This window comes from Prinia subflava, chromosome 12 (genome assembly GCF_021018805.1).
Source record: "Prinia subflava isolate CZ2003 ecotype Zambia chromosome 12, Cam_Psub_1.2, whole genome shotgun sequence".
Taxonomy (NCBI): Eukaryota; Metazoa; Chordata; class Aves; order Passeriformes; family Cisticolidae; genus Prinia; species Prinia subflava.
The window spans coordinates 21,225,618-21,243,344 of NC_086258.1; the positions used below are offsets into that span (position 1 = coordinate 21,225,618).

At 48.9% G+C, this 17,727-nt stretch overlaps 1 protein-coding gene across 2 annotated transcripts in view; it reads left to right on the plus strand.

Annotated features, from left to right (window-relative positions):
- Positions 1 to 17,727, plus strand: part of DNAH9 (dynein axonemal heavy chain 9) — a 126,122-nt gene that overhangs the window by 79,687 nt on the left and 28,708 nt on the right. For both annotated transcript variants that reach the window (XM_063409389.1, XM_063409390.1), the window contains exons 28-30: positions 2,688 to 2,881; positions 6,623 to 6,771; positions 10,261 to 10,388. In XM_063409389.1, coding sequence (XP_063265459.1) covers positions 2,688 to 2,881; positions 6,623 to 6,771; positions 10,261 to 10,388 — 471 coding nt within the window. The remainder of the gene's footprint in view (positions 1 to 2,687; positions 2,882 to 6,622; positions 6,772 to 10,260; positions 10,389 to 17,727) is intronic.

Genomic DNA, 17,727 nt, shown 5'->3' on the forward strand with positions numbered 1-17,727 from the left:
TACAATGCACCTTTCATAGTTCTAATTCTACAAAATCTCTGGTCTGTTTGCAAGGCCACCATTTGAAACTTGTTTCCAGTTCCATTTCTCTCTCAGCAGTGTCTGTCCTGTCCCATGGCCTTTCTCAGTCAGCACAGCTCATCTCAGAGTCTGCACACAGATGTACAGGACTGTGTGAGCGTTCTGTCAGGCTTTGGGAATTCTCTACAAATCCATTTCTCACAGCTCTGCACCTGGGAATGTGTGAACCCCACGGAGCTGCTGATGCTCCAGCTCCACAGTAATGCTGCTGCTGCTGAGAGGAGGAGCTGTCAGAGAAACCTGGACTGATCAAGCAACTTGTCTGTGACTCAGTGAATGAGAAAATACTTTCTCTGAGAAGATGGTGGATCCTCTCCCTGGCATGGTATGAAGAGCCCTGTTTTGCTGAAAAAAATCTCATTTTGAGCTATAAACTCAAGCCCCTCCTGTTTCCAGCCACCAGAGGTGATCACAGCGTGGGCTGCAAAGAGAAGAGCTCGAGTCCTGCAGCCCTTTGGATCATTTTCTATTTTGACCAATATTTTTTGTCTCTCTCAATTTCCATGACAACTCTAAATGATAAAAGTACTTTTCATTATGTGGACAAAAATAGATACCCTGCACAGGTTGGTGTGCAGTTCCCATCTGCTGCCCCAATGTACCACTCCTGCCTGGGAACAGGAATCTGTTAGTGCTGGACTAAGTTTCTTAGAAAAATTCACAACAGGGGTATTGAAAATCAATTATTTTTCACAGAAAGGTTACTGATTGAGAGAGCTTTCACTCCACTGGTTTTTAAATAGAAGCATCTCCCATTAATACCATCACTCCTAATAAGTGCTATCAACGTTGTTGACTAATGAAAATTTTAGTGTTAATTTATATAAGACAGAGTTTTTATTTGAAATTAGAGCTTTTGTGATTCTGCAATACGTTGTTCTGGGAGAGAGGGAAACCATCATTCCTGATTACATGTCTGTCATTTAGTCAGAAAAAAGCAATTTTTCAGTCTCCCTCGTTAACATCAGCCAAGAGACTTCTTGAAGCAGCAGCAGCCAAAGTTCTGAAGTGATATTTTAAGTAAATCACGTCAAAAGTCAACAGTGAGAAGATGTTTTATGTAAGCACTTGCACTGAGAATTCCCCAAATTCAACATTTGCCATTGTATTACGCACAGCCATGAGAGGTGCACTGAGTACATTTATTGCTGCAAGGACCAGGGCTTGGCAGGTCAGAATTTGTGGCATCATTCCTGGGAATTTCAGTTTCTCATGTTTGCTGCTCTGGTTTTTTTTCCATTTCATGTTCAGCTGCTCACAGCTCCAGATTATGCAAAATGAAGATGTTTGTTTCAGTAAGAATTTTGCTTGGATCCAGAAGAACTTTATGAGCTTTGCAATGTGTGCTGCCTCCACTTGCGTGAAAGAGAATTTGGACTCTTCTCTTGTCTGCATAACATTTACAGTTGCCACTTTCTAGCTACAGAATCCAACTACATTTTCGTTGTAATTTTAATTTATTTAATGCCTTGCTGGGCTGTTTTTTTGGGGCATTCTTCAGCTGCCTGTCCTTGCTACAGACTCGTAGCACCAAGAAGTTCATCTTGGTGTGCATTTGGCAAGAACAAACCACATGATTTGATTTTTATCACGATTATCACCATGGTAAGGGGCTTCAAGGTCCCTTCCAACCCAAACCATCCTGTGCTTCTGTTGGAATTAATATTCCAACTGTGAAATCCCATTAAAAAAGAACTTTGGTGAGCATGGCATGTCTGAGTGTTTGTCCAGCACATTTTTTCAGCAGCTGCTGTGGGTTTTGCTGCACAGTTCTCCTCGTGTCTGTGGAGTCAGTGAGGAGACCATGCAGCTCCTGGGAATGCCAGCAGTGTACTCTCCTATCAGACATGGGCTCCAAATTTCCAGCTCTCATCTAAACCAGTCGTTTCTGGGGTAACTGGCATTAGCAGTCTCACTGAGATTTTTCCAAACAGGAGAGCAGAATGCTTCCCTTTTTGGGTAATGAACTGGTTGATGCCAAAATCTTTCATCCTTCCCTGGACTGTCCCTTCCAAGGAGAACAGACAAAATCTGGTCCTGATGGGTTTCTGGCTGTGGTTGCCAAAGTCCAGCTCCCTGGTGGAGCAAAGCATGAGGAGTCAGTAGATCAGGAGTACATAGGATTGTTCTTGAACTTTCTTTGATGGGAAGGCTGATGTGGAATAGAGACTGGACAGAGCTGGAGAATAAAGGAGATACTTATTAAAAGGTCTTTAAGAGTACACCTTGGGCAGGACAAGAGCCTGGCCAGGGCTACACCCAAAGGTGGACCCAAAATGGTCACAAAATGGGCAAATAGTCACGAGGTCTCACACTTTGATAAGTTTTGGTCCATTTGCATATTGGGGTTTAATTGTCCCATTCCAGCTCCAGGTGATGCAGTCCCATCCTTCTTGTTCCTCCCTTCAGCCACCCTTGTTTGTGCTTTTGGGCTGAACACTTGTCCCAGCTGTCCTTGGTGTGCAGCAGAAAAGGATTTGTTTTGTGTCCCTGCTGTGTGCAGAGCTGAGTGACCCTGAGTGTGAGCTCAGAGCTGCACCCTGGGCAGCACAGGGTCTGAAATACAGGGAAGAGAAAACTGAAGGCATCCCCTTGAATTTTTCCAGGCTCTCTCGTCCATGGAGGAATTCAGAAACCTGGATCGGGATATTGAAGGGTCTGCAAAGCGGTGGAAGAAGTTTGTTGAGTCTGAGTGCCCTGAGAGGGAGAGGTTCCCCCAGGACTGGAAGAACAAGTCGGCCCTGCAGCGCCTGTGCATCCTGAGGGCCCTGCGGCCCGACCGCGTCCCCTGCGCCGTCAGGTGGGGCCGGGGCAGCGCCAGGGCTGGGCTGGGCTGGGTGGGGGCAGGAGGAATTCAGGGATGTGCTCAGGTCTGTGAATGTCAGGACATCTTGAGGATGTGAGTTCTGCAGTGTGGTTTCCTATCAAGGGGTCTTGAATGAACTGAGGGTGGGCAGGCCCTGGCACAGGTGCCCAGAGCAGCTGTGGCTGCCCCTGTATCCATGGAATGTCCAAGGCCAGGTTGGACATTGGGGCTTGGAGCAGCCTGGGACAGTGGAAGGTGTCCCTGCCATGGCAGGGGTAGAATGGGCTGATCTTTAAGGTCTCTTCCAGCCCAAACTGTTTTGTGGTTCGTTGATCTCTGAACTCTGCCAGGCAATCAACACGTTGGGTTTAAGTGGAATTCCTTGCTTAGTGGGATCAAAGCTCAGTGTCAGCAGCAGGGGCGGAGCAGTGTAACCAGCACTGGGTGAGGGGCACACCTGCCAAGACAGAAATGAGCATCACCATACAGCTGTTAACACATCTGCTGCAGTCCGAGTTCAGCAACATCCATTTTAGTTACTAGATCAGTTTGGACTTCTTCTTAGACACCAGAATAAAGAGCAGAAGTAAAGGAAAGTCTTATAGAGGTTTAGAGGTTGGGTTTTTTTTGTTTTTTTGTTTTTTTCCCTGTAAAATACAAAATTTATGTGCTGCTGGTTCTGAAAGTTGTAGCTGTAAATTATGTAGTGAAGGTAACTGGGCGAGGCTAAACTTCCTGAAGTTTGCAAAAGCAACCACCTCGTTCCAGGACAAACTAAAGGTCTTTCACTCCATGAGGACTTGGTTTTCCCTTCTGTGGCCACTGTTTTGACATTTCTGTGATGTCTCTCATGCTTCTGTTTCTCCAGTAGTTTATATTCCTGCACCACCTGAGGTGAACACAGCAGGGTGTTCTACTCAGTGTATGAACTACATCTGTTCATGCTTCAAGATTCACAGAAAAATACAGATAAGACTGAGTGAATTCTCCCCGTGGTCACTGTTATTTTTTATTAGAATAAATACTATAGTTTAGCATATTACTGATACTAATCCATCTTTTTTCATTTCTTACTCTTATGGCTGGATCCTGCATGTGTCTCTCACCTGAAAATATTCCTTTTCCTGTTGTTGTTTAGCTTGAGTAAAATAAACTCTTGAAATTTTAGGTGCATATTTCATTTATGCAACTATAATTCATTTCTTTCTTACTCACATGGCTCAGAAATAACAGGAACTTCAAATCTCAGCCCCTTTCCTGCCTCTCTTTTATGAAAAGGGAATCCAAGTTCAAAAGCATTGCGGGATATTTTTAGGATGTGGGCACGTCAAGCTTTTCTGTTTGCACAGGAGTATTTAAATAGGTTTTTGTATTGTTTTGTTTTGGTTTTTATCTCAAAGTCCAAACAGTTAGAGTTCACTGAGCCTTCCCCAGAAATCTGGGGACTCCTCCTGAAATACAACTGAGTTATCAATATCTCAGTGTGCCAGCATTAAACATCTCACTGGTGACCATGGACATCATGACCACTCCAAACCTTCCCGTGTCTCTGGGGACCCTGACCAGTCTGTGGCTGCATTTTAGCAATAGTATTGTAGCCCAGCCAGGGTTTTAGGTGCCCTGGAATATCCCAGCCTCATTCCCAGCTGCTGTTCAGAAAGCTGTAAGGCCCTTTGTGTCCCACCTCATGTGTACCTGCTCCCTGATGATGGTGCAGGATTTCTTTGGGATTTCAGATGATCCAGCCCTGTACAGGCCCTGGGAAGTTGGGTGTTCCAGCCACTCTTCCTGGCAGATCCCTGGGGATGTTTGCCCAGTCTGGTTCATTCCCTGGGCCTAATGAGTCATCAGGAGGAGCCCTGAGTCACTCCTTAGAGCCCCAGGGCCAGCAGGGCACCAACAGCTGTGATTTCCTGAAGAAGGATTTTCCCCTGTAAATATCCATTTCTTCTTTCAATCTTATTGAGGAACATCAGCAAAAAGCTTCTTGTAGGACCTTGTGTTCCTGAGTCCCCAAGGCACTGTTTGAAAGAGCTGAGATGTGAGGGGAAAGAAGAGTGTTGTGACCTTGGATCTGATGGACTTGGTTCAATTTTGTGACCTGAACCTTTCCAGCAGCAATTTAGCAAATCTTAACTCTGAACAGAAAAATCTACTTGGGAGAGGTACCAAAAATGTGGGAGCTTTCTTTTTTTTTTGCAATCCTTCCGGCATTTCTATTCCAGCTGCCTTTCACCAGTCCTTGAAGGAGGTTCTCAGCTCTCTTAGAAAGAATTTGGCTGCCTTCAAAAGGCCTGAGTAATCCATCTGAGCTCCAGCAGCATTCCTGGGGTTTGAATATAAAATTGCTACCTTTGAATCAGTGTTCAGTGTCTCTCTTTGTGTAAAGCAGTGATGTCAGGAGCTCACCCTGGGGGAATCCAGCCAGAACATTCTCCACGCACCGCGCTCTGTTCCAGCAGCTGCTGTGGAGCTGAGCCATTCCTGTTCACTCCTTTGTGGTTTTCCTTGTCACTCTCATGCTAAGGCTCCACGCTCCAGACGTTCTTAGAGCTCTTCCCTTTCAGCTCCCCAGATCAAAGCAATTGTGGAAATCATCTGGACTTTCTGTGGGCTGCTGCTTCCTCTGCGATGATGCTCGGATTGCGAAACACGCGGCAGGCTCTTGTATCTTGTACCTCAACTTATTTCTTTTCCCCTGAGATTCCTGAGTCAGAATCAAGCCAGTGCTTGTATTTTACTTCTGAATGCAGCCTTGGGCTGGCAGCTCCCACTGCTCTCCCTTTGTTTGTGAGGAACTGGTGTCTCCTGTGGCTCCCCACCCCTGTCCAGAGGGACAGGCGCTGCTCCTGAGGGCCAGCCCTGGAAGCCCAGCCTTCAGATCCTCTCCATAGTTATTTCATGCTCGTTTTCCTAATTTCAGTTTCTAAATCATTCGAATCATCAAAATGAAAACTGCTTGCAGGACGAGTCACATGAGGAGGGGCTGAGGGAGCTGAGGGGCTCAGCCTGCAGAACTTCCAGGGGGAACTTGTGGCTCTGCATGAGGAGGGGACAGCCAGGGGGTCAGGCTCTGCTCCCAGGGAACAGGGACAGGACCAGAGGAAACAGCATCAATTGCACGAGGAGAGATTTAGATTGAATATTATGGAAAACTTTTCCAGTTGAAGGGTGTTGTTACGATTTTCGGGCAGCACAGAAATAACAACATGACTCTCCATGATGATAAAGATGAGAGCAAACTTTATTCTTCTAAATTCTACTTTTATAGAGTAGTTCGGTACAAAGAACGTGATTGGTTATTCAGCATCTACACCTTTTATAAACATTTCTTTCCAGTAAACATGCTGGAAAAACACCACCTGAGGATGGTTTCTCACTTCCCAAGGTTTGTTTGAATTCCTCGTTAAGATTTCCCAGGCTAACATGAGAAAGATGCTCACCTGCCTTTCACACAGACACTGGCAGAGCCTGAAGCCTAAATTCAGACCAATGTCAGGCCCACAGAAGATTATCAAACCCTGGCACCATCCCTGGAAGTGCTCAGAAGAGCTGTGCCAGGGACACTTGAGGACATGGTTTAATGGTGAACGTGGTGGTGCTTGATAATGGTCACACTTCATAATCTTCTCTTATCGCAGCAATTCTGGGATTCCATCATAACGAATTGATTGTTTGCAGGGAAATCTGCATTTTCTGAACAAGCTGGCAAAAAGTCTTTTTTCTCTCTGGCAGAGATTTTGTAGAAGAAAAGCTGGGCAGCAAATACGTGGTGGGGAGATCCCTGGATTTTGCAACCACCTTTGAGGAATCGGGGCCTGCAACTCCAATGTTTTTTATCCTGTCCCCAGGAGTGGACCCACTGAAGGATGTGGAGAAACATGGTAAATAAATCCTGTCTCTAGGCTCACCACAGCATGGCTATTTATCTGCTGCATTATTATCTTAGCACAACATGCCTGTTTCCTTTGGAGGTTTTTTTTCCTCATCTCTTTGTAGATAATGAAGTAATATGTTAAAAATAGATAATTGTGAGAGGATGCGATGGGATTTAGGTTTGGTTTTATTGTTTTTCTTAAAGTTTTTTGGATTTTCATCTTAAGTTTAAATTAAACTGGTCTCTTTCTTTCACTGCCTGGATTCCCAGTGTGGTTCACACTGCAACAATCTCCGAGCTGGGTTTGTGCACAACCTGTAATTTACGTCAGAGATATCTCACATGCTGTCAGATGCTTGTTGCCAAGAAAGGTTGAACCAGAGGACCCTTGAGGTCCCTTCCAACCTGCTCTTCTATGATTTTATGATAACTAAAAATAAGCAACAGCTCCCTGTAACAGATTGCTGCTTTATGGCAAAGTTTCCAGCTTTCCTTCCCATCCCTCCTGAGCTGATTTCCATGTGGATGGTCAGCTGTGGAGCTGTCAGCTGGCTCTAGAGCCAAAGGGCCTTCTGTGAGATGCCTCCTTTGAGAAGGCACTGATGCCCTTGTGCACCAAAGGCTGCCCTTGTACAGAATTTACTCTGGGTCTTGGCTCCACTGTGGAAAAATTCCCATTTTCAGCCTGAGCATCCCTCTGGAGCAGAGGAGTCTGGTACCTTTGGGATTGAACAGGACAAAACATCATCCAGGCTGTCACTGACCAGGGCTGGAGAACAATGACTTGTGCATTCTTTTCCTCTCCACAATGCACCCAAAATACCGTTTGAGTGAGCCTTTACCAACACTGCCAGGAGCAACTGTCTGAGCTGTTAAACTTTGTGCAGCCTCAGCCACAGGCACCTCATTCTGGGGAATTCTTGGGCTTAGCTTTGCATTTCAGGCTCTTTCTGCCCCCCAAACCAGGTGTCATTACTGGAGATTGAAGCGACACCCCCAAAGGAAGCTCCTGTGATGTCCCTGGCTTCCCTTTGGAGCCATGTTGGTGATCCTGTCTCTCCCTGTTATTTCCTTGTATGGGAAATGAAGCACTAAAATCACACCCTGAGTGGTTTAATTGGAATTGTACAGTTGAGCATAGCTGAGCACCTGGGGTTAGCCAGCCAGAAAAGTTACAGCAAGGAAAAGCAAAAAGAGAAGTAATGAAATAAAATCATTGCCACAGAGCAGCTGCACTGGCCTTCCAGCTGCCTCACCAGGGCTGGGCTTGGCTCCTTATTGATATTTTCTCTGTCCTTCATTAGATTTTATTAAAGTGCAAGATAATTCCTGTGAATGGAAGTCAGCTTCCTGCAGATGCTGCCCACCCATGGGACCTTTCCTTGGCGTCATGGGGAGGGCCCTGCAGCAAACACTGAGGGGCTGGGAGGGCTTTGTGCCCTCCCTGAGTGCCCATCCCCTCCCTTCTGCAGCCAGCAAGGAGGGAGCAGGGCTGGCACTGCCAGGGCAGGCTCACTGATATCCCTCTGCAGTGGAAATTACTACTGATATTCATTTATTATTAATTATCTGGCTTGGGGCAGTGCCCTGGCTCTGTGATTTGCCCCTTCGCCTCTCAAGGTGGTGGATCTTAAAGGCAGAGAAGATCAGCAGCTTTCAAAGCTGGCAGCAGCCAGAGATGGTGGGAAAGAGAACTGGAAACTCTAAAATGTGTAGGGAGCTGTGTCCCAGGGGAAGCTGTGGTGAGGCTCAGCAGAGAGCTGGAGTTTGGAGGTTTGTTCTCCTTATGGCCATCTGTTTCCAGTCTTGTACCACGAGATGGTTCCTAAGCCTTGCAAGACAAATCTTTCCCTTGTTTCTCTTTAAAACTTGCCTGCTTTTAGCAGGAATTGGGAATTCAGGGTGCACCATCTGCAGGAAGGCAAACCTACACGCAGAGATAAGTGTGGGCAATCCCCAGGGATGAGTCCTGACTCCCTGGCTGAGCCAAATCCATCCCGGGGATGTTTATGGGGCTATTCTCTCAGGCAGCACAAACTGGGTTTTTCTTCTGAGGAGCACACAGCAGGGAGAGCTGGTTCTGCTGTGAGAGGAGCAGCAGTGTGTGTGCTCTGCTGTGGGCGACAGATCCCAAACCCAGCCAGTAGCACAGAAATTACCTGAGCCACTGGGATGCTCCAGAGAGACCAGGGCAGGCTGAAGGATGATCAGAAACCACGTGAAGGGGCACAAAGAGCTGCCATCCTCCCTCAGAGCAGGGCAGTGAATGCAGGGCTTTGGGGTTCCCTGCCTCTGCCTTCAAGGTCCACTCGAGAAGGGATGGGGCAAATCACAGAGCCAGGGCACTACCCCAAGGCAGGTGATTAATAATAAATGAATCTCAGTTGTTATTTCCACTTCCCAGCACTGCAGAGGGATATCAGTGAGCCCTGGAGAGACATTGGGATCCCAAACCTCCCCTTCCCGTGGGCTTTGTTGACTCCACTGGGGCCTGCCCACAGGAAGGCAAATCCAAAGATGCTCCATGAGAAACCTGGAGGAGTTACTGCTCTCCAGGCCCCAGACACCTGGGAGGCCTTGCTTGAGGAAGCTCACAGGGATTTCATTCCAGCTGCCCTCTCCAAACCAAGCTGCTGCACCCAGCCTGCATTGCAGGGGCTTTTCCCCACCCACTGTGGGTGTTCAAAGCCTGGTTAATCAGCAGGAAAAGATTTTTAATTTCTTATCACTGTAGAATGTAGTTTTACACCAGGTTGCAGGGGAATAATGTTCTTTAAACAAGAAGAACTTCGTAATAAGGTGCCTTTATGTGGATGCTGCACTGTAATTAAAAGGGTTTGGGAGAAGCTGCTGCTGCTTGAGCACTTGGGCAAGGAGTGGGTGAGAGCCAAGAGAATGAGAGCAGGGAACTGATGATGCCTTGGGAAGGCTGAGCTGGAACAGAGACTGGACAGAGCTGGAGAATAAAGCAGAGATTTATCGAAAGGCCTTTAGGACACACCTTGGGCAGGACAAGAGCCTGGCCAGGGCTGCACCCAAGGTGGACCGAAAATGGGCACAAAGTGGTCACAAAATGAACCCAAAATGGCCACAAAATGGACAAAGGGTCATGAGGTCTTTGATAAGTTTTGGTCCATTTGCATTTTGGGGTTTCATTGTCCAATTACAGCTCCAGGTGATGCAGTCCCATCCTTCTTGTTCCTCCCATCAGCCACCCTTGTTTGTGCTTTTGGGCTGAACACTTGTCCCAGCTGTCCTTGGTGTGCAGCAGGAGAAGGATTTGTTTTGTGTCCCTGCTGTGTGCAGAGCTGAGTGACCCTGAGTGTGAGCTCAGAGCTGCACCCCTGGGCAGCACAGGGTCTGAAATCACGAAACTTAAGGCATCTCTGCTATCAGGAGTGTGATATCTCACGTGTGAGGGTTTGGTACGAGGGAGCTCTGGCTGTGCTGGCCCAGCCCTGCCAGGGTGCTGAGCTCCCTCCTTGTTTCCCCCCAGGGAAGAAGCTGGGCTACACCTTCAACCACAGGAACCTGCACAACGTTTCCCTTGGACAAGGCCAAGAGGTGGTGGCTGAACAAGCTCTGGATCTGGCTGCAGAGGAGGGTCACTGGGTCATCCTTCAGGTATGGGGTCAGGGGCCAGTCCTGCCCTTCTCCCAGCTTGGTGTCCCCTCCATGAGGACAGGCTGCCATGACTGCCAGGGGACACGGACACGGTGTCACCTGTGTGTCCCAGGCAGCCCCCTCCCTGTGATCAGGCTCTGTCAGTTTGGGTTTCTCCTGCAGGAGCTGTCTGTGGGGTGTGCAGGGACCTCCGAGAGGAGGTTGTTCTGCACCTCTCATGTCTTTATTTGCTCCATGAATGAAGGAAGAGTGTTGGGTCTCACAGTCTGGAGGTTGTGAGCTTGATCCTCACACAGGGCACTACTTGTTGCATTTTATTTTCTTTTTGCCAGGGTCAGGATTAAACATTCGAGACAGTGTTTCTTGTTCAGACTCAAATGTTTATTGATTCTTATCTATATTACAGTCTCACAAACTGTGAGTTCTACAGCATTTGTAGCTAACAAACTAAAAATGGCCCTTTCTCTCTCTACAAGGCCTTTTAAGGATAAACTGTCCAATTATGAAATGACACCTATATTATTTTTACTTTTAACCCAATAACCAACGACCTGTGGCCCGCAATGTGAATTTTTCTACCCAATTACAAAATACCAGACCCATGAAGAAGAAGGTGAAAAAGGACTTAGCCTAGGCCCTAAAACCTCCATCTTGCTTTATAGATATATTACTATATTCTAAAACCTTAAACTCTGAGTTTTCCACCCTGTGATATCACACACTTCTATTCAAACTCCACACCCACAATCCCAGTGCTGTCACTCAATTTTGGGAGCCTTCTCCACGGCCTCAGGTCAAATGCAGTGTTTGCTTGGGGGTCAGTGCCTGTGAGCACAGAAAGTCTGAAATTCTCAGTGCCCAGGGCTCCAACAGAAGAGCTCTGTTCTGAGAGCCCCTGGATTCATTTTCTGCCCAGAACTCCCCCTGCACCTCAAAGGGCATGGAGGGGCCCCTCAGGGAGGAAACTGCAGTGGGGCTGGCTCCTCTGGGCATCCCAAACCAGGGAAATGCTGCCAGCTCTCATCACCACCCCACAGAATGCCTCAGAGTCTGCTGAGGTGTGCAGGGAGCTCTGTCTCTGTCGAGTGCTCTCTGGAGCCACTCATTTAGTGAGGGTTTGTGTTTGCTGATGTGCACTCGGTGATGTCAGCTCTCATTACAGGTTTTGGGAACCCCTCTGATTTCCTTGATGTGGATTATATAAACTTTTATTATCACTGAATTGTTTGCATAAAATTAGATTAAGACAAAGCTCTGAGTCCTGATGTGAGCCCGCAGGCCTGGTTATGAATTGAAATTAAATATCCCTGATATTTTGATCTTAATTTTTGCCCTTTTTTTTTTCTTTTGTGCAAGCTCTCTTTGAGGTAAACAATGCTGAGCTTCTCTAGAGCTTTTAATATACAGAGGGCTGCAATCCTGGCATCTGCCTTTGGGGTGGTGCAGAAGGGAATACACAGCTTTTTGAGCCATTCAGTAATGCAGAGTGAAAAGTGATTTTCTCCAGTGCTGGTGTGCTGCTGTACAGGATCTGTCAGCAGTGCCAGTCTCCATGTGCTGTTTCAGTGCTCACAGACAAGCACTGGGGGCCTGAAGGGTTTTTATTACATCCATTGCCATCTCTCTGGTGGTCAGAGCAATCAGTGAGAGGTTAGACAGACACTGAAGGCTAAATCAGAAGAAATCCACCCTGGGAGAGTGGGCAGGCCCTGGCACAGGGTGCCCAGAGCAGCTGTGGCTGCCCCTGGATTCCTGGCAGTGCCCAAGGCCAGGCTGGACAGGGCTTGGAGCAGCCTGGGACAGCGGAAGGTGTTCCTGCCATGGCAGGGGTGGCACTGGATGATTTTTAAGATCCCTTCCAATCCAAACTATTCCATGATTTTATGATTCTGTGATTAAATAAGAAGAGCTACATTAATGAGATTTCTCTGACAGAACAGTGTTGATGGTTGGGCTGGCTGGTTCTCCAGGTGTGACCCTCTCTGGTGGCCCAGAGCAGGCTCCCCCTGAGCTGAGAGAGGAGCTCCATCCCGCTGGGTTAGGTCAGGGTGCTCTGCTGCTTGGGGCAGGCTCAGCAGTCCCCCAGTGGCCCTGGGGACAGGATTGCAGGAGCCACTGCTGGGTCAGGGTCACTCAGACACCTGGGCTCACCTCTGGCGTGGTCACAGAGGTGATTGTTGAAAAAACCCAGCTCTACAGAGATGGGGGAGCTGAGAAGGTTTTTAAAGATTTTATTCCAGTATCAATCTCATAGAGGGGTGAGACACAAGAGATGTAAAATCCAACACCATTCTATCAGAAGCCAAATTATTTCTTTGTTACAATACCTTATAAATGTTTTTCAGCCTATCAGCTTTTGCCACACAATGCTGCTGATACTTCTAACACCAATCACCGATTATTTTACCCCACACAGTCCTACTACAATGCATCTTTCACAGTTCTAATTCTCCAAAATCTCTGGTCTGTTTGCAAGGCTGTCATTTGAAACTTGTTTCCAGTTCCATTTCTCTCAACACCTTCTTTATCCCATGGCCTTTCTGTGTCAGCACACCTTATCTCAGAGTTTGCACACAGATGTACAGGACTGTGTGAGCTTTCAGTCAGGCTTTGAGAACCCTCTACAAATCCATTTCTTACAGCTGATAACATTTCATACAAGCAAATATTCCAGTTCTGTGCTGTGCTGAGCTGAGTTTGGAGTAATAGGATGCAGGCAAGAGGGGCTCAACACAGCTCTCAGAGCTCTTTCTGCCTTTGTTTCTAATCCTGAGCAATCAGCACTGAGGGCCCTAGGAGGAGCTGGAGGTGTCTTGGTGGCACCTGGCTCTCTGGGCACGTCCAGCGGGGGTTTGGGGCAGGCAGCTCCAGTTCCAGCATTTGGGAAGTGACACAAAAACAGGGACTGCATTGTCACCCAGACTGGCCAGGCTGCTCAGCTCCAGAGCCTGGGTCTGCACCTCACTTTTTGTTCCCAGCTCCTCCCAGGGGCTGGAGCTCCCTGGAACATGAGGAAGAGCAGCCTGAGGGGCTAAAGGTGTGTCCCTGCATCAACAGGCAAGAACTCCTGGTGTGACAAAACTCCTTGAGGGTCAGCAGACTTCCACAGCATGAAAACACCCCCTGGACAAACTGGGGTGTGGAAGGCTGGACAAAGAACCCTCTGAAGCCTGAAAATTTGACCTTTGGCAAAATCAGCACCCATACTCATCCCAGTGGGAGTCAGTGAGGAGGGGTCCCCACAGAGGATTCTGCCTTCACTGTCAGGGGTGGATCACAGCAATATTTGCCACATGGTTTATCTGGAAAAATCTTTTCTGCAAGGTTTTGGTGAAAAATGCCCTCACAAGCAGTTCCAGCAGTGTTTGTACAAGATCTGGAATGACACAGATGACTCAATTTACAAAAGCGGCACAGGATTTGTGGATCATTGCATTAATAATAAAAGAGAGGACAGAGCAGATCTCAGTGTAATTTTACCCAGATTAATTAAACTCATTATTTGAAGGCTGTATCCCACCCACAGCACAGTTATACCCAGGCTTCTCATTTGTTTTTGAGCAGACACAAAGCAGCTGTTAGCTTTGCTTCTGCATTTTGCCATCCCCTGACCAACAGCTCAGCTCATGTGGAGCAGAGCTTCTCACACAGAGGCTCCCCAGGACAAACACTTGAGGGGCTCATCTGGGTGGCTTTTCCACGTGTGGCTCATTACTGGTCCTTGATTGGGATCAGACATAATGAGAGTCATGTACTTGGAGCACTAACGAGTTGGGGGATTAGGTTTGTGGGAGTTAAAGGGTATGGAGGCAGCTGGGAGGTTTTTATGGGATTACAGGAGCAGGAGCACTGCTGTGCTGGGAAGGGCTGTCCTAGGGCCACTTCCTCTCAGTCCTGTTGCCTCCTGAAAAGGCAAAATAAAGACAAAAGCATCCATGTCTGTCCTGGGAAAAGTTTCTCAGCTTGCTCTGAAAATGAAGATTTTAATAAATTACTCATTTTATGAGAGAGAACAGCAGAAAGCCACCCAATCCTTCTTTTCCATGGGAGGATGATCCCCCTCCCCCTGGCAGAGCCTGACCAGCAGCTCCCTGCCCCTTCAGCACCAGTTTTGTTCCTGTCTGGTGGGCTCAGCTTTGCTGAGCTCTGGTACACGGTGGTGACAGACGAGGCAAGAATGAAGCCCACAGCTAAAATTGTTCTCTACAAATACAAATGGGCCAACTGCAAAATAGGAGCCCCTGAGGCACAAGTGCAGCTCTTTAAAGGAGCCTTTGTTACCTGAGGGCTGCAGGAAGAGCCCAGCTTGAGCCCAGCAGCTGCTCTGTTCCTGTCATTGGCACTGAAGAGCTGAGCTTGATCACTGAGCTCCACAAAAACCCACTTGATAGCAGTTTCAGCCTCTGGGTCTCCTTAACAACAGTTCAGAGGCTTGGAGGGCCTTGAAGCAAGGGGTAGCACTCGTTGGGAAGTGCAGGCAGAGCTCGGTGTGGCTCTGGGGGGCAGGAACAGCTGGGCCCCACACCTGGAGATGCTCTCTGGTGAGGCTCTGTGCAGTGCTGGGGATTGTTCAGCCTTGAGCAGAGATGGTTCCATCACCCTGGATGGTGAGGAGTAAAGACCAGACTTTCCCAGTGGTGTCTGGTGACAGAACAAGGAGCCATGAGGACAACTTGAAATGCAGGAAATTCCATTTAAATGTAAATACAATATTTCCATGTGAATGGTGAAACACTGGATGGAGTTGCTTGTAGAGTTTGTGATGTTTCCATCCCTGGACACATCTGAAAGGCACCTGGGCACGTTCCTGGGCCACTGCACTGCCTGACCTGCTCTGAGCAGAGGGTTGGGACTGGAGGATGCCAGAGGTGTCTCCAGCCTCAGTGGCTCTGTGATCTCTGCTCTCCCATGGCCACTTACCCATGGCTGGGGTTTCTCTGCTGCCTGCAGTGTCCCCTGTGCAGGGGGGAAGGAGCTTTGCACTCAGCTGTGAGTTAGCACAAGCTCTGTCTGCTCTGTTTGCCTTTTGCTGATCCAGTGGCCATCACAGTCACCAAATGGGGTTGATCAGCTTAATAGCAAAGACACAGAGAAATTTGTGTGTGTTTGTTCAGTGCATGTTTGAATGCACTGATGCAGGGAAGAGTTCAGACGTTAGATATTCCCAATTTAATTGTAGTCTTCATCCATTAGCCAAAATGTCACTTCCCTCTCTTTGTGATCGAGTTAATTTAATTCTTGAGCATCTTTCCATTTTTCTAGGTTGCTGCTTCACTGAGTCAGGTTCATGTGTTAAATTGAATACCAGGGAGCTCCTGGAGCAAAACTGTGAGATCCATCACTGTATCATAAATCACGGAATCCCAGGATGGCTGGGGTTGGAAGGAGCTCTGGAGATTGTCTGGCCCAACCCCTCTGCTCCAGCAGGGTCAGCTGGAGCACAGGTCCAGAGGGGCACCAGGATGATCAGAGGGATGGGGCAGCTCTGCTGGGAGGAAAGGCTGGGAGAATTGGGGTTGTTCAGCCAGAGGATTGCTCTGAAGTGAACTTACTGTGGCCTTCCAGTGCCTGAAGGGGCTCCAGGAGAGCTGGAGAGGGACTGGGGACAAGGGATGGAGGGACAGGACAAGAGAATAGGTTTAGATGGGCTATTGGGCAGGAATTGTTCCCTGTGAGGGTGGGCAGGCCCTGGCACAGGGTGCCCAGAGCAGCTGGGGCTGCCCCTGGAAGTATCCAAGGCCAGGCTGGACAGGGCTTGGAGCAGCCTGGGACAGTGGAAGGAGTCTCTGCCCATGGCAAGGAGCTGGAATTGGATGAGTTTTGCGGTCCCTTCCTATCCCAAACCTTTCCATGGTTCTGTGACTCTGTGACACCAATCCCAGGCCAGGCAGCACATCTCTTCCCTTCCCCTGGCCTGGGAACAGCAGTGCCCTTCTCTGTCCCTGTCCCCCAGCGCACACAGTGAGCACCAGGCACTGCTGGCTGTGCAGCCTGGCTGGCACAGGGATGAGAAAACAGGGAATGTTCTCCAGGAGATCTCACCAGAGAACGAGACTTTGTACGAACCAGCAGTTCTCTCAGTTCCAGGAGGTGATTGATGAGGGGGCCTGGAGGAGAGGGGCACTTTCAGACAGGGGCAGGGCCCCCAGTGTCTGCCAGCACAGGGAGGGGAGCGTGTGCTGCTGTGTGTACATGTGGTGCTGTTCCTGATGGTTACCAGGGCAACACTCACGTCTGTGATAGATGTTCTGCCAGGTGCACACACACTGGGGCTTGGCACTGAACTCCCAAAGAAAAGCCCCTGGGGCTCCCACGATCCTGCACAGGCACCCCCTCAGCCTGCAGCACCTGCCCGAGAGGGGAAACGGCACAGAGGAGGGGCTGTGGGACAGGCAGAGTGCAGGGGATGGACAGGGGGAATGGACAGGGGGGATGGACAGGGGGGGTGGTCAGTGTGCAGGGTCAGTGTGCAGGGTCAGTGTGCAGGGTCAGTGTGAAGGGTCAGTGTGGATGGTCAGTGTGGATGGTCAGTGTGCTGGGTCAGTGTGCAGGGTCAGTGTGCAGGGTCAGTGTGGATGGTCAGTGTGGATGGTCAGTGTGCTGGGTCAGTGTGCAGGGTCAGTGTGCTGGGTCAGTGTGCAGGGTCAGTGTGGATGGTCAGTGTGGATGGTCACTGTGGATGGTCAGTGTGCAGGGTCAGTGTGGATGGTCAGTGTGGATGGTCAGTGTGCAGGGTCAGTGTGCAGGGTCAGTGTGGATGGTCAGTGTGGATGGTCAGTGTGGATGGTCAGTGTGCAGGGTCAGTGTGCAGGGTCAGTGTGCAGGGTCAGTGTGCAGGGTCAGTGTGGATGGTCACTGTGGATGGTCAGTGTGCAAGGTCAGTGTGGATGGTCAGTGTGCAGGGTCAGTGTGGATGGTCAGTGTGGATGGTCAGTGTGCAGGGTCAGTGTGGATGGTCAGTGTGCAGGGTCAGTGTGGATGGTCACTGTGGATGGTCAGTGTGCAAGGTCAGTGTGGATGGTCAGTGTGCAAGGTCAGTGTGGATGGTCAGTGTGGATGGTCAGTGTGAATGGTCAGTGTGGATGGTCAGTGTGCAGGGTCAGTGTGCAGGGTCAGTGTGCAGGGTCAGTGTGAAGGGTCAGCGTGCAGGGTCACTGTGGATGGTCAGTGTGCAGGGTCAGTGTGCAGGGTCAGTGTGCAGGGTCAGTGTGCAGGGTCAGTGTGGATGGTCAGTGTGGATGGTCAGTGTGCAGGGTCAGTGTGAAGGGTCAGCGTGCAGGGTCAGTGTGCAGGGGTTTCACATTGCCCACATTGGCTTGTTACTGATAACTGACACATC